The sequence below is a fragment of the Balaenoptera physalus genome, assembly GCF_965194825.1.
Source record: "Balaenoptera physalus genome assembly, chromosome: 1".
In the NCBI taxonomy this organism is placed as follows: Eukaryota; Metazoa; Chordata; class Mammalia; order Artiodactyla; family Balaenopteridae; genus Balaenoptera; species Balaenoptera physalus.
The window spans coordinates 121,805,719-121,827,482 of NC_138882.1; the positions used below are offsets into that span (position 1 = coordinate 121,805,719).

Sequence of the window (21,764 nt, forward strand, 5' to 3'; positions counted from 1 at the left end):
CTTAGGCCAAAAATGGCTTCTCTTATGTCAAGAAAGCCATGCCTGTTCTCTTTCTCGAGGGACCTCCCCTACCCTATCTGCTTACAGTATTGTTCTAAGTGCTGGGGTTAGAGCAGTGGACTTGATAAATTCCTTGCCCTGTGGAACTTACATTCTAATGGAGGAGATGGATTTTAAACAGGTTTAGCCAAAATCAGTTGATTTCCAACAGTGATGAGTGCTATGAAAAAAAAAATTAAATGGCATAAAATATTAACAATGGACTCAGGATGGTCAGAAAAGGCCTCTCTGGGGACTTGAAGTCTGGGGAAGAATATTTCAGGCTGAAGGAGTGGCAACAGCGAAGGCCCTAGAAGCTAGAAAACATTTAGTATGTTCAAGGCAAGTGTGCAAAGGAGTAAGGGAAGGGCCAGGGATAGGGCTATAGGTCTCTTGGGCTTAATAGGCCCTGGAAAAGAGCTTTGAAGTTTATTCTGAGAGACAGGAAGCCATGGGAGGGCTTTCAGTAAGAGAAAATTGCTATAAAAGTGACCAAGCTGTATTCTTACAAAGATAAAGATTTAAAAAATACATTACTTTTAGACAAAGTTTTGCTGGTTACCCTGGAACAATTTTATCCCACTTCCTATATTATAGTAAAGCAGAACTCTGACTTTATAGGAAATAGTTCAAAGATAAATAAAATTTATATTCACATTAAATGTAAAAGTCAGTTCCTAAACATAGTTATTTAAAGGCGGAAAGAACCTGAGAATTTATTTAAGGTTAAATTAAGCCTTTAATTTTGCAGAAAAGAAAGCAGCAGCTCATAAAGTCTATGACTTGCTCAAGGTCACAGAAATGAGACTTGAACCCAGAACTCTAATTCAGGAGTGCGCTTTGCCCTCTGCGGTCCTGGTGCACAGTAGCATGTTAATCACTCTGCATATTAGCGTGCAAGTCTCCACATGGACAGGAGGTGGGAACCTGCCGTTTCAAAGGCAGGGAGGGAGGGGAATCGTGGCTTCACTTCCACCTGGCTGGGTGTTCCCCTTCTTCTGTTTCTCTTTTTGGTTGAAGTACTTGCAGCTACGCAACGTCTCAGTTGGGAATCACGCTTATGAGAACAAGGGCACGGAGAAGTCAGCCATGGCAATCTGTCAGCACTTCTACAAGCAAGGAAACATCTGTCCCGGAAATGATACCTTTGACATTGATCCAGAAATTGAAACTGGTGATGTTCTTCTATAAGCTACAACTTCCATTTTTAACTCCTTGATTTATACTTATTTATAAATCAATTTATACTTATTTATACTAATTTCATCTCTGAAAACATTGATTTGGCCTGTGCTATTTGGTCATAGTAAGAACCTTATCAGAGTTGTGTCAGGTACTTCACTATAACTCATGATTCTTAAAACAAACAAACAAACAAAAAACTCCACAAAAACCAACGAGGCAAGTTTATTATTATCCTCATTTTATAGAAGACTGAAGTGTGGCTCAGAAGGTTAAGTGATCTGCTCATGATGGAGCTAGTAAGAGGCAGTGCTGAAATTTGACCCAGGCCATGCCCTTAGCCACTTTTTTCCACAGCCTTTCTGCTGGATAAGCCAGTAAAATAGACAGATATTGTCCTTATAAAACAGTATGCTTGCAAATTCTTGATGTATATAAAACTCTCTCTGCTCAAGAGCACTTCACTATTCAGTGTCTTTGGGGTAGGCTGGGCCTGGGGGGATGGGCAGGGAATGAAAACCAGAACTTAGAATAGCACAGCTTATTCTTATTAGCAAAGTTCTATTTGCAGTTTGTATCTAAAACATTAGCTTAGGTCATCGAGTCAAAAAGTAAGTACTTTTAACAATAGCCACTGGGACTTTTTCTTTGAGAAGAATAGTAAAGGATTATAGTACTGACTAGTGAAAACCTTCTAATATGCTATCTTCCTTTTTTAAAACAGTGTTTATTGAGGAAAAATTGGCAACACATAATATTTTTTAAAAAAGATCCTTTAAACATAGAAAATTTTATCTTAGACGCTACAGATGCTTCAAACCTATGCTTAGGATACAAAAAGGAAGAAGGGCCTCAAAGTTTAGGCTTAAAAAGACAGAAAGGAAGATGGCATTCTATAGAAGACTAGTGAGATAGAGTTCAGATCTTTCTCTACCCCCATCCATTCCAGAAATGTTATAGTCACGTATTAAAAACAAATAAGTCACTGTAACCACGTGGTATGGATGTTTAGCTTTAAAAATCTTAATTTACAAAAATACCAGAATCTGAACATCTAGTTTTAAACATATGATCCTTTCAAGATGCAGTTTTCTATATTTATTTTAGGCCCTATATTACGGTTTGTTCCTTTCTATGGCAGAATGTTTCTTTGTGGAGCCAGATGAACCTTTTCACGTTGGAACACTAGAAGAAAATAAACTCAACTTAATGCTGGACTTTCACAGGTGAGGGAACAGATGGGAGTGTAGCTCATGTTTGTGTGTATATGTTTTCACTGCACTGAAGTCTCCTGTCTTCTAGACTCATAACAGTGGAGCTGCAGTTTAAATTGAAGGCCATTAATCTGCAGACTATTCGTCATCACGAGCTCCCGGACTGTTACGACTTTACTCTGACTGTAAGTGTGGGCTGGGCTGAATTTGATTCCTATCTGGAGAAAAATAGTTTTATCTAGTTACAGGTTTATTTACTTGTATTAAGGGGTGATCAAATGTATAGGATGTTCCCATACCACTTAGATGTGCACAGGGGAAGCACTGGTTCAGCTAGCTCTATTTTGTTATGAAGTAGTCCCTTCTTATCTGCGGTTTTGCTTTCTGAGGTAAGTTACCCTAGGTCAACCTCGGTCTGAAAATATGAAGTGGAAAATGCCAGAAATAAATTTTAAATTGCGTGTCATTCTGAGTAGCGTAATGAAAAATTTCTGACCCTCCCCATATATGAATCATCCTTTGGTCCAGTGTATCCCACCCATTAGTCACTTAGTAGCCGTCTCAGTTATCAGATCAGTTGTCCCAGTATCACAGTGCTTGTGTTCAAGTAACCCTTATTTTACTCAATAATGGCCCCAAAGGGCAAGAGTAGTGATGCTGGCAATTCTGATATGCTAAACAATTCCTTTAAGGGAAAAAGTGAAAGCTCTCAACTTAATAAGGAAAGAAAAAAAAATGTATGCTAAGGTTGCTAAATCTACAGGAAGAAGAAATCTTCTATCCATGACATTGTGAAGACGGAAAAAGAAATCCATGCTAGTTTTGCTGTTGCACCCCAAACTGCAAAAATTATGTCCAAAGTGTGTGATAAGTGCGTAGTTAAGATGGAAAAAGGCATTTAATTTGTACAAGATATTTTGAGAGAGAGCGAGAGAGACCACATTCACATAACTTTTATTATAGTATATGTTATAATTGTTCTGTTTTATTATTGGTTATTGTTGTTACTCGCTTACTGTGCCTAGTTTATAAATTAAACTTTATTATAGGTATGTATGTATAGAAAAAAACATTGTATATAAGGTTTGGTATTATCTGCGGTTTCAGGCATCCACTAGGGGTCTTGGAATATATCCCCTATGGATAAGGGGTAGCTACTGTACTAACCTTGTTTACTTGTTAATTATCTGTCTTCTGTACCTCAGTGTAAGTTCTCCGAGGGCAGGGACCTTGTCTTGTTCACTGTTGTGTCTTTTTTTTTTGATTGACCAAATTTTTTTATTGTGTCAGTGGTATCAAAACATATCAAATTTTACATTTTAAATAAGTGATTTATTGTATGTCTATTATATCTCAATAAAGCTGCTAAAAATGAGTTGATCAAACCTGACAAAAACCGTAAGCAGGTCCTGAATATGACCTTCCTATATACAAAGCTAAAGTCACCCCATTTTCTGACTCTCAAAATAGTCTCCAGCCTAATTCACAGCTCTGAAAGTCACTGCTGTGTCTTTAGTACCAAGAACAGTGCCTGGCACAGAGTAGGTGTTCAAATACAAAAGGAACAGAGGTTTGTAGGCTCTGTATGGTCGGCTCTCAGCAGTCGGTGGCAGTCTGCTTAAGGTCATTGCCAAGGGTTCTTGCTACCGAGTTTCCTCACTGTGGATGTTTGTAGCCTTTGGGTTTTGCTCACACTGCCTCCCTTGTGCTGCCTCTAATGCTCTGGTTAGCTTCCTCGCCTTCAGCCTACCCTATCACATCTATGTTCTCTGTCTTCCAGTTGCAAATGGAGCTTTTGATGCTCTCTAGGCAGCACAAGATGCCCCTCATGTGAGTTCATCACTTCACGAGGATCAGAGTCAGTAGTAACACAATACTGTATCGGCATATGCAGGACAGCATTTGATCACAGCTTGCCTTAATGTGGTCCAAATTTCTATTACTTCAGCAGTAGTTGGTATCAAAAGTTATGTCCACGATACTCAGGCTGTAAGAAATCAAGTTTTCAGAAATTGAGGTTAAAAATATTTTCAGAATATAGGATAATGTAATAATTATGCATATTATTTAATAAGAAAAAGCACTAATTCTATAAGACTGTTTTTATTTGGGCTACAGATTTTGATCTTAATATTAACCAGCATGTTATGAATTTTCATAATTACTTGATTTTTTAAAAATTGAGCTATTATACACAGTCTTCTCTCTTCTCTCTCTGTATCTCTGTCTGTCTGTCTGCCTCTCTCTTTCTCTCTGTCTCTCATGGAAAATGATACTTTTCAGAAGTCTTATAATCCTTAAAGGCTTTGGTCAACTGACAGCTCCTTCATGGACCCTTTTGTGATTCCTCTGTTAGCAATACATTCTGTGTTCTGAACTCCCAGATTTTGTTTTCATTTTTGTATTTTGTATGTCTTACCACCTTCTCCTTTGTTTTAGGATTTTGTAGGTCTTTATCATCAACTCTACTAGACTGAAAGCTCCCTTAAGGCAGGAACAATTTTATCTTTTCATCCCTCAGAGAACATAGTAGATGGCTCAACTATTTGTTGATTGAGTAAACAAAACACTAGATCCTTTGTCATGACTCACTACATCAGTAAAAGCAACTTGGCCTTAAGCCACATGCAAATGTCATATTTTTGCCATTCTTGTAGAATTATCTCAAGCTATATCTGTGCAGTGTGGATTTAGCAGTGCATCTCACAGAACTGTGGTGGAACTTACATCCTATCAGGTAGTTTGATAGTAAAAGCCATTAGTGCAACTTCATTGCCATAAGTAAACATGAACTGAGGTAGCATGCCTCATATAAAATGCAAGGTCTTTGGAGTCAGACAAGCCTAGATTTTTTTTTTTTTAATTTTTATTTATTTATTTATTTACGGCTGTGTTGGGTCTTCGTTTCTGTGTGAGGGCTTTCTCTAGTTGTGGCAAGCGGGGGCCACTCTTCATCGCGGTGCACGGGCCTCTCATTATTGCGGCCTCTCCTGTTGCGGAGCACAGGCTCCAGACGCGCAGGCTCAGTAATTGTGGCTCACGGGCCTAGCCGCTCCGCAGCATGTGGGATCTTCCCAGACCAGGGCTCGAACCCGTGTGCCCTGCATTGGCAGGCAGATTCTCAACCACTGTGCCACCAGGGAAGCCCAAGCCTAGATTTTAATGTCAGCTCACCAGTAAGTAGCTATGTAACTTTAGGCAAATTACTTAATTGGTTTGAGCCTCAGTTTTCTCATTTGTAAAACAGAATTAATGCCCACCTACCTGACAAAATTGTTGTCAAGATAGAAGATAACATATATGAAGGACCTACCAAAGTATAGGGTATGTAGTAGATATTTGATTCATTCAACAGCTATTTATTAAGCCTATCCTGTGTGTGCCCAGTTGGATTTATAATGTAAAAGTAGTGCATTAGCATTCATTCATAGTAGTTTGATAAATTCTTGCATCCTGTATTTTGTAGCTCTTTATTAGGTGTATAAACATCTAGGATTCTTGTGTTCACTTGAGCTGACTCTTTTATCGTTATGAAATGGCACTCATTAACCCTAGTCATATTCTTTGCTCAAAAATTTACTTTGTCTGATGTTAATATAGCCATTCCAGCTTTCTTTTGATTAGTGTTAGTATGGCATATCTTTTCCCACCCTTTTAAACTTATTTGTGTCATATTTAAAGTGGGTTTCTTGTTAGGCAGCATATAGTTGAGTCTTGCTTTTTTTATCCAACCTAAAAATCTCTACCTTTTAGTTAAGGTGCTTATTACATCATTTAAATTGCATGTGATTGTTAATATGATTTCTCTCTTTTTCTGCCTTCTTTTGGATTGAGTATTTTTTAGGATTCCATTCTATCTCATATGTTACCTTATTAACTATAACTGTTTTATTATTTTAGGGTTTCTAGTACACATATGTAACTTATTACAGCCTACCTTCAAGTGATGGTATACCACTACATGTATAGCATAAAACCCTGACAGTATATTTCCATTTCTCCCATCTTGGCCTTTGTGTTATTGTTGTCATACAGTTTACTTCCAGATATAAACTGGAACAATACATTGTTATTATTTTCACTTTAAACAGTCAGTTATCTTTTAAAGCAACTTAAATAATAAAAAGACTTTATATTTGTCCATGTAGTTATCATTTCCAGTGCTTCATTCCTTTGTGTAGCTCCAGGTTTCCATCTGATATCATTTTCCTTCTGCATGAAGGGCTTCCTTTAACATTTCTTATAATGCAGATCTGCTGGTAATAAGTTCTTTCAGCTTCTGTATGTCTGAGAAAAGTATTTCACCTTCATTTTTTAAGGATAGTCTCACTAGGTATAGAACTCTAGTTTGACTGTTTTTTCCCCAGTACTTTAAAGATGTTGCTCTTTTACAAACTAAAAATACAAACAGTACAAACTGCTGTCTCTGCTAAGAAATCTGTCTTCTTCATCTTTGTTCTTCTGTATGGGATGTATTTCCCCCCCTCTGGCTGCTTTAAAATTTTTCTCTTCATCTCTGATTTTAACAATTTGATTCTGATATGCCTTGATGTAGTTTTCTTCGTGTTTCTTGTATTTGGGGTTCATTGAGTATCTTGGATCTATGGGTTTATAGTTTTCATTATATTTGACATTTACTCAGTGTTATTTCTTCAAATATTTTTCTGTCTCTTTCCCCCCACTCTTCAGAGATTCCAATAATATGTATATTTGGGCACTTGAAGTTGTCCCGCAGCTCTCTTTCTTTTTTTTTTTTCAGTCTTTTTTTCTCTGTCTTTCATTTTGAATAATTTTATTGCTGTGTTTTCAAATTCACCAATCTTTTTTTTTTCTGTACTATCTAATCTGTTGTTAATTACACCCAGTATTTTTTCTTCTTCATTTAAAGAATTCAGCTTCTTCTAAACCTTACTTAGATGTGATTGACATTAAGCCAAAATTTATTTAATGAGCACCTATTATTTGTAAGACCCTGAGGATCTTTGTGTGGGAAAAGCATGGTTTTTCCTTGGCAAGGATTTCTGACTCATTCAAATAATACTGAGCATCTTCCTTATGTTAGGTTGTGGGCTGGTTCCCTCAGCAGCAATGTCCTTGGTTGCTTGTCAAGGGAAGAAACTTACAGTCCAACATGAGGAGAAACAGAGTAACTAAACTTATTAAGTTTATTTGAAATCTTATATCTGAAATGGTATCTGATTACCCCACACGAAGATTTTCAATAAAACTCATTTAAATGACAGACTTTAAAAGAACTTTTCTTTTTCTTTAGGACTTGAGAGAAGAGGCACCAAAAACAAAAACAAAACCCCCAAACCAGACTAATTTCCTTAGCTCGCCTTCTTGGTCTATGCAAGGGGAAAGTGGAAGGAGCTAGAAGGGGAAGACAATGGAAGAACTATGAAAGGTGTTCTGGCATGGCTTTGTCCCCTTTGGTGCCTGGTGTCCCAAAATGGTTATCATTGAAGCCAGACATGCTGTTGGTTCCCTGTGACCACACCTTTTGTAATACATGTGGTTCTATAGTGATGAAGAAATCTGGTCCTAGAAGGAAAATCAAAAAAGCTCCATTTGAAATGTTTCAAGACAGAAATAATGAGCATCTGTGTTAGTAAGAATTAAAACAACATTAAAAATCTATCCCTAGCTGAGGCCCTGCTGGGAGGCAGAGGAAAACATACTTGTACTCGCTCTTGCTCATTGTAAGAGGGCATCTAGAGGCACTTAGAATGGGAAGGAGGGGAAATTCTTTTGTTTTATAAGTGGTTCAGGGCTTGAATACTGTCCTGGAAGCAGGATTGTAGAGACTAAATGTTCTCTTTGGAAGATCTAGTTCAACTTTCTCAGCTCACAGAGAAATAAAAAGAACTTCCCAAGGTTGAACAGAGTTAGCAACAGGTCAAAGATGAGAGTCTGGGTCTCCTGTAACTTTGGAAGAATTGTTTCCTAATTAATGCATAGAGGCATCTTGGCTTTAAAAACTATAGGTATGTTTTTTACCCTTTTCCTGTTCTTCACAGATAACATTTGACAACAAAGCCCACAGTGGAAGAATTAAGATAAGTTTAGATAATGACATTTCCATCAGAGAATGTAAAGACTGGCATGTATCTGGATCAAGTAAGTGATGAATTTTACTAGTTTTAAAGATGGTTATTAAATAATATTAAATGGTTATTAAATTACTTGTCCCAAGGATGTGTGGAACATTAAATGAAAGAACTAGACCATACCCAAGTCCCTAATTCTCTGCAAGTAGATCAATTCATTGTAGTTATCTGATATTCCAAGTAATTCCCAAGTTATTAGTAATCGAAATGGCTTTTTCTGCCTTCTCCATGTGCCCTCACTGGCCCACTCCTTACCAAAAAGAAAACAAATGCTTATAATCCCTTCAGCAAAAAGAAAATCACATATACTCAATCCAATGTTTATCGAGTGCTTATTGCATAAGTATAATACTTCCACCTACATCTTCCTCACTTCAATATTTTAAAATATCTTTGAGATAGGTAACATCCCTATTTTTACAGATGAAGAAACTAAGGCTCAGTGAATGTTGGTGTGTATGGGGTCATACAGCCAGGGAGAAGTCAGGTAGGATTTGACCCTGAAGTATCCCACACCTTATAATTATCTTCTATCTAGGTCAAAAAAGTAGATGAAATAAGGAAAGGGTGCATTGCTAGAAATATGGGCACAAACTCAGGTATAAACTGAGTATCACTGAGAATTTTGGAGCTGAACTGGATAAAACTGACTGGGAAGAATTGATCTAATTTCCTAGTCCCTTGTATTGATATGTAGTGGTGTGCTGTGCTAGACTTTAATGATTAGGTCAGAGGGTCTCGGATTCTAGTGAGCAGAAGCGTCATTCCAAGTACCTGCTAAGATGCAGTTTCTCCAGCTTCATACAAGACAGTCTGTAGGTCTGAGAGTGAGACCCAGGAATGTGCAGGGAGTCCTTATTCAGACCATACTTGTATAATAATTGCTTTAGGGTTTCCTACTAATGGATTCACGAAGTTCAGATGTAGTAATGAGATAGTATGAGTAAATAAAATAAAATAAAATTTCTTCATTCTGGTATTCTTTTCACTAATAGGTAACTTCAAATATATGAAGATCTTGAATCACAAACACTTATTTCAATCACAAAGTTGTTTATTTGAAACACAAGCCTGTGTTGTCATCTGTAAACATTGTAATACTTCTCCACAAACTTGAGAATAGGGAAAATGAGAGCATATGAAGGTGCCTGGAACATAGGCTTTCTCTCAAATGTTTGTTTGTTTCTTTCTTTTTTTTTTTTTTTAAATTTATTTATTTGGTTGTGCCGGGTCTTAGTTGCAGCTCATGGGTTCCTTAGCTGTGGCATGTGAACTCCCAGTTGCGGCATGCATGTGGGATCTAGCTCCCTGACCAGGGATCGAACCCGGGCCGCTTGCATTGGGAGCGCAGAGTCCTAATCACTGTGCCACCAGGGAAGTCCCTAAATGTTTGTTTTCTTGAATTTTAAGTTTTTATGAAGTAGATTTAGTCCTTCGTGTAACAATTAGATGCCTCTTGACAAATTGCGGGATGCTTCATTTCAGAATAGTCTTGAATTTTTTCTATCAGCATAGAGCAGTACAACTTGTTAAGTAAAGACACGCTCTGTAAGACAGCATGTGACAGCCAGCCCTCTGCCCACCTCTCTTCACCTGGCTCTGCTCATGCTGGGAGGACTGATTCTCAGAATCTCTGCATGGGTGGCTCTGCCTTGTCACTCAGGTCTCAGCTAAAACCCACTGCCTCTTTGGTGAGGCCTTCCTTCATTGTGCGGTATAAGTGAAACTTTCTTTTCCCCATTCCCCCACCCAAAGCTCCCTCAGCAATGGTGGTCAAACTTTAGTGTTACCTGGAGAGCTTAGGAAAATGCAGTTTCTGATTCACTGGGTCTAGGGTAAGGCAGGAGAATGTGCATTCCTAACAAGTTCCCAAGGGATGCTAGGAGCCACTAACACTGAGTGATGGATGCTGGAGACAGACTGCAAAGGTTTGAATCCTGACTTTGCCACTTACTGGCCGTGGAAACTTGGGCAAGTTCTGTGACCTCTCTGTGCTTCAGTTCTCACCTGCAAAGTGGAATAATCACACCTACCTCGTGGGTGTTGCTGTGAGGTGCAAGTGAGTTAAAAACTATAAAATTCTTAGAACTATGCCCGGCAGGAAATGCACTCAATACATGTTAGCTATTTGGATTTACTTTCTTCATATCACTTACTCCTATCAGAAAATAATTTGTTCATTTACTTGTTTCTCTTATATCGCTGGAGTAGAATAGAAGTTCTACAAGGTCAGGGGCTTTGTCTGTCTTGCTCACCCGTTATACTCTCAGCATGTAGAAACACACCTGATGCTTAATAAGTATTTTATACCTAGATAAGTATATTTAAATAGGATATGCAGGAACCCTAACGGTATTAAGAACAAAAGACTACAAGCTGATAATTAAAGATCTTTGATGGATGGTTGTGATGATTTTTAAAAGAAGGACTTTTAGTCTCTTTTAAATACTCATGGAAGAATCTGTATCAGAGCCTTTTCTCTTTGTTGTCTTTGTGCAAAGAATGCTTGAATTATTTAAATTATTCTAAACATGAGTGTGAAGGATCCGTATAAAACTTGAAAATGCTTCTGAAGGATGCAAAAAGAAGACTTGAATCAATTAAAAGGCACACTATGTTTTTGGACAAGTGATTCAACATGATGAATATGTCAAGTCTTCCTAAATTAATCTATAAATTCAACATGATTTCCTCCCAAAATTACCTGTAGGATTTTTATTGGAATTTGACAATTTTGTCCTGAAGAATATACGGAAAAATAACAATCAAGGCTAGCCAGCAGAAATTCTAGGAAAGAGTAATGAGAGGTATTTTTCTGAGGCATTAAAACACACAAAAACGTCAGAAGAGTAAGATATGGTACTTGAATACAAACGGCCATTTGGTACATGGTAAAGACGGCATTTCAAATCATTTGCTCTTTTAATTGGCAAAAATTAAAGAATATGGAGAAGATGTGGAGATATGTGTAGGTATGTAAACTGGCATGACCTTTTTGGAGAGAAATTTCTTAGATCTTTTTTTATAAAGATGCATATGCCTTACCCCAACAATTCCATCTTTGGGTATTCATTCACCTAAAGGATCACTCGCACCTGTGCACAAAGAAGACCTGGAGAATGGTTTGTAGTAGGGAAAACCAGGTTACAATCCAAGTGTCCTTACAAATATAGTATTGCACATCTATACTGAAGTATGCAATGCAGCAGTTAAAATAAATGAGGCTAAAAATGAAAAGAAAAAAAAGAAGTATATGTCACCATATTAATGTTCCACTAAATAAGCAGGTAATCCACTTTCCTTCCAGTTCAGAAGAACACTCATTACATGATGATCTTTGATGCCTTCGTTATTCTGACATGCCTGGCTTCATTAATCCTGTGTGTTCGATCTGTGGTGAGAGGACTTCAACTTCAGCAGGTAGGGATCACTGCTTTCTAGGAACATGATGGACATTTTGATTGATGGAGAAATTCACCGTGCCTCCCCTCTTTTCCCGAAAGGAATTTGTCAATTTTTTCCTCCTCCATTATAAGAAGGAAGTTTCTGTTTCTGATCGAATGGAATTCGTCAATGGATGGTATATTATGATTATTATTAGTGACATATTAACCATTACTGGATCAATTCTGAAAATGGAAATCCAAGCTAAGGTAAAATTTTTTCCTATTTATGTCATTGTTAGTATCAGATTTGCATTAAAGGTCATTTATTTTTTCCAAAACGTTAAGAATTCGCAGAGTAAATTATTTCTTTCAAACATTATATTGAGTAAACCAGAAATAACAGTAATTTGTAAAAATCTAGTCCAGAAATCTTTTAGGCTGAGTTTTCCAAAGTGTGATTCACAGTCCTCTGCATCAGGATCATTTGGGTAGTTGGTAAATACCCCACGTTAGACCTCCTGAATGTGAACTCTGGGGGTGGGGCCTGTGAATTCTTACACACACCAAAAGTCATACACACTCCAAGGTAACTAAGGTAAAAGGTGTTTTTTGTTGTTCTTACAAGAAATACCAGAATCTTCAACAAAAAGAGTCGGCTGGGGGCAGGTGGAGGGAAGTGAGGCCAAACTACTATTGTGTGAGTCCTTGCAATTGTTCCCTTTGTCCATTTGAGAGACAAATTGAGAATATTCCCATTTTCCTACTTTTCCTATTTATGTACTACAAGGTTTTCCATTTTAAGTTAGGACTAATCCAGCCTGGATATCAACCCTCCCCCAAAACAAAAATCAAAAACAAAACAAAACAAAACAAAACGAATACTGTTCAAACTAATCTTGTACAAATTTATATTTTTCTAGCCTGACTACAACTAAATATGAGTATGATCCATGTGGGGAGCCTCTTATGGTTCAGATTCCTGGGCAGAGACCCCCAAATGCAATGGCTCAGTTAAGACAGGAGTTTATTTCTCCCTTATGTAATAGGGTGGATTTTACGTGCTGGCAAGTTGCTCAGCTCCACACCATTCAGGAATCCAAGTTTGTCCCATCTTTTTCTCTGCCGACCATTAAGGGCTCCCCCAGACTGCATGATTGATGCTGGGTTGCCTCACAAACAGATTGCAGCCCATGGAAGGGAAACTTGGTATGGTAGTAGGTCTCTCACAGTCTTATAACCTTGGCTCAGAATGGCAGCCTTCATTTCTGTTCAACCCTACTGGATAGAATTTAGTCACAACTAACTGCAAGGGAGCTGGGGGAGATAGCCCAGGCATGTACCTCAGAAAGAGAGGATGGGTTTAGGAGGCCATGGAGCAGCTGTCACTATATGCCAATGTAGTATATATCATTAGAATTGATGTTTAACTTTAGGAACCAAAAAAAGAGGAGTAGGGAGAGATTTGCAGCAAATCTTTATTTTTACCAACCTCACCTACCATTAACTTCAATGAGCCCTTAATGGTGTCCAACAATCTTTCTACATTTTTCTAGGCTATTCATTCCCCCTGTCTCCTAGCTGATCATTTCATATTTCTTCTCTTTTGAAACTTGTAATGCTCCCTGCCCCATCCTCACTCTCAGCTGATGACCTCACTTCCTATTTCACAAAATAATAGAAACAAAATAGGAATTCCACAAATTCCCACTTCATTTATCTACCTGCCAGCATCAGTGCCCATGTGCTTTGCTTTTTCTCTGCTACTGTAGATACATTATTTAGGTTACTATCCAAGGCCAACTCCTCCACCTCCTGCCTTTCAGATGCCGTCCCTGCTTGCTTACTCCAGGGCATGGCTCCAGCTATTCTTCCTCCTTTTCTCATGCATCCTCAATTTCTCATTCTCTACCACGACATTTTCATCAGCATGTTGTTTTTTTTCTCCTTTCTAAAAAGGCAAAATCTCAACCTATTCTCCCTCCAGCTACTTCCCCATTTCTCTGCTCCCCTTTATATAGCAAAAGACCTCAAAAGAGTATTTAATCCTGTTTTTGACTCTGCTCTTCCCATTCCCTCTTGTATCTGTTCCAGTCAGGCTGCCCTGCCACTCCAGGGTAACGTTCCAATGACCTCTCATGTTGCTACATTCAATAATCAATTATTTATCCTCATTTTGACCTATCAGCAGCTTTTAGCAGTGCAAGCACGCCCTCTTTGTTGATGAACTTTTTCACTGGCTGTCACTTACCTGGTTTTCCTCCTAAATCACTGGCTGGTCTTCTGACTTTCCATTGCTGGTTCCTTCTCATCTCACCAAGCTATTAAAGTGACAGTATTTCAAGGCACGGGTGCTTGGACACCTTCTTTTTCTGCCACTGTCTTGGTGATCTCATCCTGCCCCATTGCGTTAAATAGTGTCTATTTTCCCATGATTTTCAAATCTATATCTCCAGCTTGGAATTATTCCCTGAACTCCAGTCTCAAATATCCAACTGTCTATTCCACATGTTCACTTGGATGTCTACCCGGCCTCACAAATTTAACATACCTGAAACAGAACTCCTGAAATCTCCACCTCCACAGTCCAAACCTGCTTCTCCATGGCCTTTCTAAGTTCAGTTAATGGCAACTCTTTTCAGTTGCTCAAGACAAAAGCCATAGCTTCATCCTCAACTCTTCTCTTCCACTAATCCCCTCTCCTCCATATCTCATCCAAGAGGAAATCCTATTTGTCTACCTTAAAAAAATCACCTCATCACCTTCACTGTTGCCAGCCTGGTCCAAGGCACCGTCAGCTCTCATTTGCATTATCGCAGTAACCATCTCACTCTTCCAACAATCTGCTCCCAACATATCACTCCTGTTCAGAGCTCTCAATCTCCCCAGTCTATTCAGAATAAAAGGTAAAGTTTTTAAGTTACACTCGTGAGGCCCTAAACTACCTGCCCCCTCACCTCTATGACTGCACACTCTCCCCCATAGCTCACTCCAGCCAGACTCACTATCTTGCGAGGCGCCCTCCTGCTTTGGGGCCTCTGCACTTACAGGTCCCTGTGCCTGGAAAGCTCTTCCACAAGATTTTTGCTTGGCTTGCTCCCTCACTCCCTTCATGTCTTTACTCAAAGGCCACCTTCTCAGTGATCACTCCACCCTATCTGAAATGCAACACACAGCCTTCCCTTATCCCCTCCCCTGAATTTTCTCCTCAGCACTTACCATCAGCTAATGTACTAAGGGTTTTGCTAATTTATTTCTATCATCTCTCCACACTAGAATATAAGCTTCATGAGGGCAGGGAATTTTGTTTGTTCACTGCTTTGTCCTTAGCATCTCGAACAGTGCCGACTCATTGCTACTCAACAAATAATTTTTGCCCAAAATGAATTTCTGCTACATAACTGATTATTTTTTCCACTCTGTTTTAGAGTCTGACAAGTTATGATGTCTGTAGCATACTTCTTGGTACCTCTACCATGCTTGTGTGGCTAGGAGTCATCCGATACCTTGGTTTCTTTCAGAAATACAATGTAAGGAATTCCATGGTTCTCCAAGCTGCTGGTATTTCTCTTTCAAAGTTATTGCACTGCTTTGTCTAGAGGACAAAGGGATTCTAATGACCTCTCTTACTTTCCCAGCTCCTTATTCTCACCCTTCAGGCAGCGCTGCCCAATGTCATCAGGTTCTGCTGCTGTGCAGCTATGATTTATTTAGGCTACTGCTTCTGTGGATGGATTGTGCTGGGGCCTTACCATGATAAGGTACTGATAAACAATTTTTTTTCCTGTTGTTATTAAGCTCTCAGAGTAGTGCCAGTGGCTTGTTATCCTTTTAAAATAAGCTCCTTTTACTTTGTGACTCAGCCTTAAATTGTTGTAGGTAATGTACCTATTGCCAAGTTTATAAATTGGTAAGGTAAGACCACCTTGAGAGGACAACTGATTCACTTGACTGCCTCAACTCCTTTTGTGGAATATGTCAGATAATTAAGTCTTTCTTACCATCAGCGAAGTCAAGCTTGCCAATTTGATTCATCGATATATTCTAGAGTGGGCTATTTAGTTAAGTCTTATTGAAATTTGACTTTATTTTAAAAAGTAGTACAGGGAGAAACTTGTAGAAATATTGAATATTTTGTTTACCAGAGTTATAGTCTTGACCATAATGCCATCATCTTAAATGGCATGAACTTTAAAATGAGAAGCATGAGTATGCATGGTTGGGACCTGTGTTTCTCACAGAAGCATTTCAAGGATCTCTTTCTACCAAGGTAAAGGGGAAGGTAAAGCTTTACTCAGAAAAGCACTGAAGGTGCAGACCAGCTCTCCTATCTTCAGTTCAGGCTGCTCCTATTAAGAGGAGCATCTGAAGGAGCTATTTGTTCCAAGAAGAACAGTAGGCACGTACATGTTATATACATCACAAGACAAATGCCTGGAGGAATGACTCCGTTTTCCTGGGTGTCTCCAATGTGTACATGTTATTAAACTTTTGTGTGATTTTCCCTTGTTAAAAAAAATGCTTGTGGTTACCCCAGGTTATTTGTTTGAAGGGGTAACTTGGGATATCTAGTCCCACTATTTTTAATATGGTGTCATGATCAAAGTCTCCAATGGGAAGGAACATGAAGTAAAGGGAACTTTTCTTTTTTGTTTTTCCAGTTCCGTTCTCTGAACATGGTCTCTGAGTGCCTTTTCTCGCTGATAAATGGAGATGATATGTTTGCCACATTTGCAAAAATGCAGCAAAAGAGTTACTTGGTCTGGCTCTTTAGCAGGATTTACCTCTACTCATTCATCAGCCTCTTTATATACATGATTTTAAGTCTCTTTATTGCACTGATCACTGATACGTATGAAACAATTAAGGTAGGTTCATCAAGAACAATGAGGAGCAGCATTTTCCTAGAACTTGTAGAGTGGCAATAAAATATAGTACCTGAGGGGGAGGGGATCAATGGAATGGTAATTTCTTCAGGGTAGAGAAGAAGGATCTCAATTTTAGATACTAAAAACAGAAATGAAAGAGAAATAGAACTTCTAGAATGTTGAAAGTTTTGTCTCTGAGTAATTGTGCTTTTTCAGACAGGGTTTCAAATCGTTTATTAGAATTATAAGGATCAGTAGATACTGAGTGAGTGAAGCAGACAGTCAAAATTTTGTGGGAGCTTTTAAAATCCACTTTTCATAAAGAAAAATTGACCTCTTCATTTGGAATGAACCCCTGCGTGGGACTACCCCAGAGGCCTGGTCTCCAGAACAGTCAAGGGATTAATATGTCAAGTACGAGCCATGTGTGTGTTACACAGTCAGGAACATGATTTGAAAAGCTGTTATCATTCATATTGTCACTCCACATTGAATATTTAAAAATCAGTTTGAGCCCTTTGAAATATGGCAAGGCAGAATAAATATCCATATGTATTTAAATTTCTAATAACTTGATACTGTTAGGTATACTATTGGCATAGACACTTCCACTTGGGGACTTTTCTTCCTGAGCATGAGAGGGGTAATGAAACATGATGCCATGTGAATGGATAAGGAGAAAGGTCATCAGGAGTTGATGGATTATGAATTGATAATTACAAATACCTTGCTCACGAAGCCAGGGTTCTGACTTCATTCTCACCAAATCAGATGTCAGGAACCGACTGTCCTCAATACTTGCTTGGCAGACTTGCTTAGAGTCACCAAGGAGACTGGGAAAGAATGTAATTGTACCCGTCCAAATCCCTTCCCATGGTGCTTTAAAAATTCACTACCTTCAACTCTGCGTGTAGAGAGCTATATATATATATTATTCGAGGGTGACATCTGAGGTCTCAAAGAATAACATGAGTTGACAGCTCTGGATGACACAAGCCTAAGACTCGTAGTTTAGATGTTAACCTTCTTCCATGGTCTCAGAGCACTTGTCAAATGCGCGAGTCCTTTCGGATCCTTGCTGGTCGCGGCCCATTCTAGAGATCTTAGACCCCCAAACTGATATAAATATTAGGCCTTTAAATAAATCTGTCTGTCTGGAAGAGAGACTCCAAAAGGGTGTGCAGGCTGGATTTTACCTGGAAGGAGCTCTCAGATTCAGATTCAACATGCCCATTTTGGGTTGAATCAGACCCACAAAAGAGAGCCCAGGAGGGCACTGCAGAATCTTAGACCCACTTTTCCTTAGCCAAACCTAAGACTGGCTCTAGAGGCTACATCCCCATGAAAATACTTGGAAGCAAGTAAACTATCCCTTTAGAAAAATCCCCACCTCTGTAGCCAAATGATCCACTTTGAATTTGAAATAAAGCTGTTTTCAAGGGACTTATTAATGAAAACTTTTTTTTTTTTATTCTTCTGTATAGCATTACCAACAAGATGGCTTCCCTGAGACTGAGCTTCGTATATTTATATCAGAGTGCAAAGATCTGCCCAATTCTGGAAAGTACAGATTAGAAGAAGACCCTCCAGTATCTATATTCTGCTGTTGTAAAAAGTAGCTATTAGGCTAATCTATGCCCTGGAGGAAACTATAATGTGTAGCTGAGTTGGGAGACAAAATGGATATTTTAAGATCAGATGTAGTATGTTTGAAGACTATTATTTTGAGCAAATTGATGGCTATAATTCATCAAGAACTGTGTTTATATTTTAAAGCAATATTTAATGTCTTTGCAGCTTTATGCTGGGCTTATATTTTTTTAAAACCTAACTTTGATGAGGGAAACTGTTGGATTCTTGTCCTGTTTATTTTTGCCATAGCTTTAGAATGTGTTTTCCATACCCATCTCTACTCTTGCTTCCAGTTATTCGGACTGTGCTGACTGTGTCATCAGTGGAAACAATGCCTGATCTGACCTCAGACAACTCACCAACCCTGGCCTGGACCATTCTCAGGGGCTGTCCTTGAGAGAGAGGATGATTGCTGTATATCCAGTAATCATTGCATTTTAAAATCTCTTAAAGGAAAGAATAAGAAAGAAAAAACCATCACCAGCTAACAGTCTCGTATTTGGCTCTGAAGGACAACTGTTATTTGATACTGCTTTTAGTTCTGGAGAAGATCAGGTTTTTTAGTATAAGTTTTCTCTTTTCCTTTAGTGTTAAAGGACAAAGTTGAAAGAGTATTCTATACATCTATGAAAATTAAACTGCATACTAAATGCATATTTGATCCCACAAGGATTGTTTTATTAGTGCTTGCACAGCCTTGTGAAAAGTGCATGATGTGCTGTGCCCCTCCTAGGCACATTCAGTCTCACAGAAAAGGGTAGCCTTTTTTTCCTCCACATAAACTTCACTGTGAATATTGTTCTTGTCTGCCTATCCCAGAAAATTGTTGCATTTTTACTATTAGCCTGTCTCATATTTTCTAGACTACTTTAAAATATCCCCTTTAACATTGTAAATCAGTGAAAGTTTTATATGAAGGCAACCTGCTAGAGAAATTCAAGAAAAAGGTTTGTAAATTTAAACTTCCATGTTAGAGTACATTATTGAGCAAAAGATTCTTCTGTTATTTGGTTATTGGTCATTATAAATGTGAATCAGGGTACAGAACTTTTTGTACTGTCATATACAGAACGGAACATAGACATTTGAAAGGAACAAAGCACAACACAAAACAATGAGTATTACCACCCAGTGAGAAATGAGCCAGGATCTTTGCCATAAACAAATGATTTTTTTTTTAAATTTTTATTTATTTATTTATTTATTTATGGCTGTGTTGGGTCTTCGTTTCTGTGCGAGGGCTTTCTCTAGTTGTGGCAGGCGGGGGCCACTCTTCATCGCGGTGCGCGGGCCTCTCACTATCGTGGCCTCTCTTGTTGCGGAGCACAGGCTCCAGACGCGCAGGCTCAGTAATTGTGGCTCACGGGCCCAGCTGCTCCGCGGCATTCGGGATCTTCCCAGACCAGGGCTTGAACCTGTGTACCCTGCATTGGCAGGCAGATTCTCAACCACTGCACCACCAGGGAAGCCCAACAAATGATTTTTTGAAAGTGAAAAACATAATACCTATTGTGAATTAATTTACTAATTTAGAATTGTTAGATTTGGTGCCTAGAAACTATAATTCATATCTTAGTATCTGTGATATTCACAACTTTCAACGATCTGACTTCAACTATCCTTAAGTCTCATACTCCTCCCCTCTTCCCCATCCCCAATTCCCTCAAACATGCAGGTTAAATATTTCCTAGAACCTTGCTATTTAAAGAGTGGTGCGTGGACCAGCAGTATCAGCAACATCTTCTAGTTAGAAATGCAAGCCCTCAAGCCCCATTCCAGACCCACTGAATCAGAGTCCATTTCAATACCATCCCCTGGTGTTTCATTTGCACATTAAAATCTGAGATATTTGGAGCTGCCTTTTACAACTATTTCTCCCTCTATAGTGTTTTATAAGAACTTACCTACGGTTTATTTTTTAAATGATACTTTTATGTCTATCAATAATATATGCATCACTAATTACAGTTATTTATGTACACGTATCTCTTCTCTACTTTGTGAAACTAGTTGTAGTTTATTACAGATGTGAAACTGTTTACAGAAACTGCTCCAAATTAGGAGAGCTACTGAAGTAGCAGTGGTTAGCAGTGGTAGCAGTGGTTAGTCATGTCTTAGCAGTGTAGTGGTGAGGTGAGAATAAAGGTTTAGGAGACTGAAAGATTGAATAAAAATCTAGGACCTACTACATATTCTATGGATGACCTCAGGGAAGTAACTTAAACCTCTCTGAGCCCATGTCCTCATTTTGATAGGGAGATGACAGTACACAGAACGCTGAGCATTCAGTGAGATAACGTATAAATCAACCGTGGTACCTAGTGGGGCTCAGGGTTTCTTCTGGCCCCTTTGAAGCACAGGGCCCTTGTACATGGTAAATGTTCTTAATAAATGCAACGTTAACAATGGATTTTCCTTTTAACTACCCACTGGTAAGTTAGTCAGTAGAATTGCCCTGACTTTAGAAAACACTTATAACGAGAAGTTTGCTGATACAAAAAGATGTTATCGCAGCTTACAATCACCTTCTAAAGGGACTGTGGTCCCTAGTGGAGTCCTAGTATTTTGAAGTTAAGGGTTGTCCCTTCATAGTGGCTTTCCTTTGAATTAAAAAGGCTTAAAAATTCTTTAGCATAAAAATTGTAAATGGCCCCAATGCAGGGGACCAGGGTTTGATTGTTGGTTGGGGAACTAGATCCCGCATGCATGCAACTAAGAAGTCCACATGCCGCAACTAAAAAGATCCCGCATGTGGCAACGAAGACCCAGCACAGCCAAAATAAATTAATTAATTAAAAAAAAATCTTTTTAAAAAAAAAGAAAAGAAAAAAATGTCGCTTGCCATTTCAGTTTTACAAGGATCAAGCCATTAGCCACTACAGTCACCCATGGACAGTGCACCCTGAGGGGAATTCAGGATGGAGACAAATAGGGAGCATTCTGGGCTTTGTATACACCTAGATAGTTAAGATGCATATCTAAGGGAAAATTTCAGTGACCCCAGATTCTTCTCATACATAGAAAAGCACTAAAATCATTAACTTGAGATGTCTGTTCTTTGTGATTAGCCGTCATCTTTGGATGTTCAAGGACGTGTTTTTGTTTTGTTTTGTTTTTTCCCACAGCAAAAAAATTCAGGCATATCCTGCCTCCTCCCTTACCTCGCATCAGCTCCTTAGAGCTATCTGATGGACTGTTTCCAGGGCTATAGTCCTCAGTAAGATCCTTGAATAAAACTTAACTCACAACTTTTGAGTCGTGTGTTTGTCTTTCAGTGGACAGGGGGGTCAGTTATGTATGCTTTTATATGCCTTATGTATTTCCAACTGCTTCTAC

At 38.6% G+C, this 21,764-nt stretch overlaps 1 protein-coding gene across 2 annotated transcripts in view; it reads left to right on the forward strand.

Annotated features, from left to right (window-relative positions):
* MCOLN3 (mucolipin TRP cation channel 3) overlaps positions 1-21,676 on the forward strand; it is a 35,494-nt gene extending 13,818 nt beyond the window's left edge. For both annotated transcript variants that reach the window (XM_082410300.1, XM_082410299.1), the window contains 10 exons: positions 1,060-1,213; positions 2,363-2,447; positions 2,524-2,620; positions 8,456-8,555; positions 11,853-11,965; positions 12,049-12,198; positions 15,357-15,458; positions 15,567-15,689; positions 16,590-16,796; positions 18,281-21,676. In XM_082410300.1, the coding sequence (XP_082266426.1) occupies positions 1,060-1,213; positions 2,363-2,447; positions 2,524-2,620; positions 8,456-8,555; positions 11,853-11,965; positions 12,049-12,198; positions 15,357-15,458; positions 15,567-15,689; positions 16,590-16,796; positions 18,281-18,415 (1,266 nt within the window). In that variant the 3' untranslated portion in view covers positions 18,416-21,676. The remainder of the gene's footprint in view (positions 1-1,059; positions 1,214-2,362; positions 2,448-2,523; positions 2,621-8,455; positions 8,556-11,852; positions 11,966-12,048; positions 12,199-15,356; positions 15,459-15,566; positions 15,690-16,589; positions 16,797-18,280) is intronic.
* Positions 21,677-21,764: the final 88 nt, after the last annotated feature.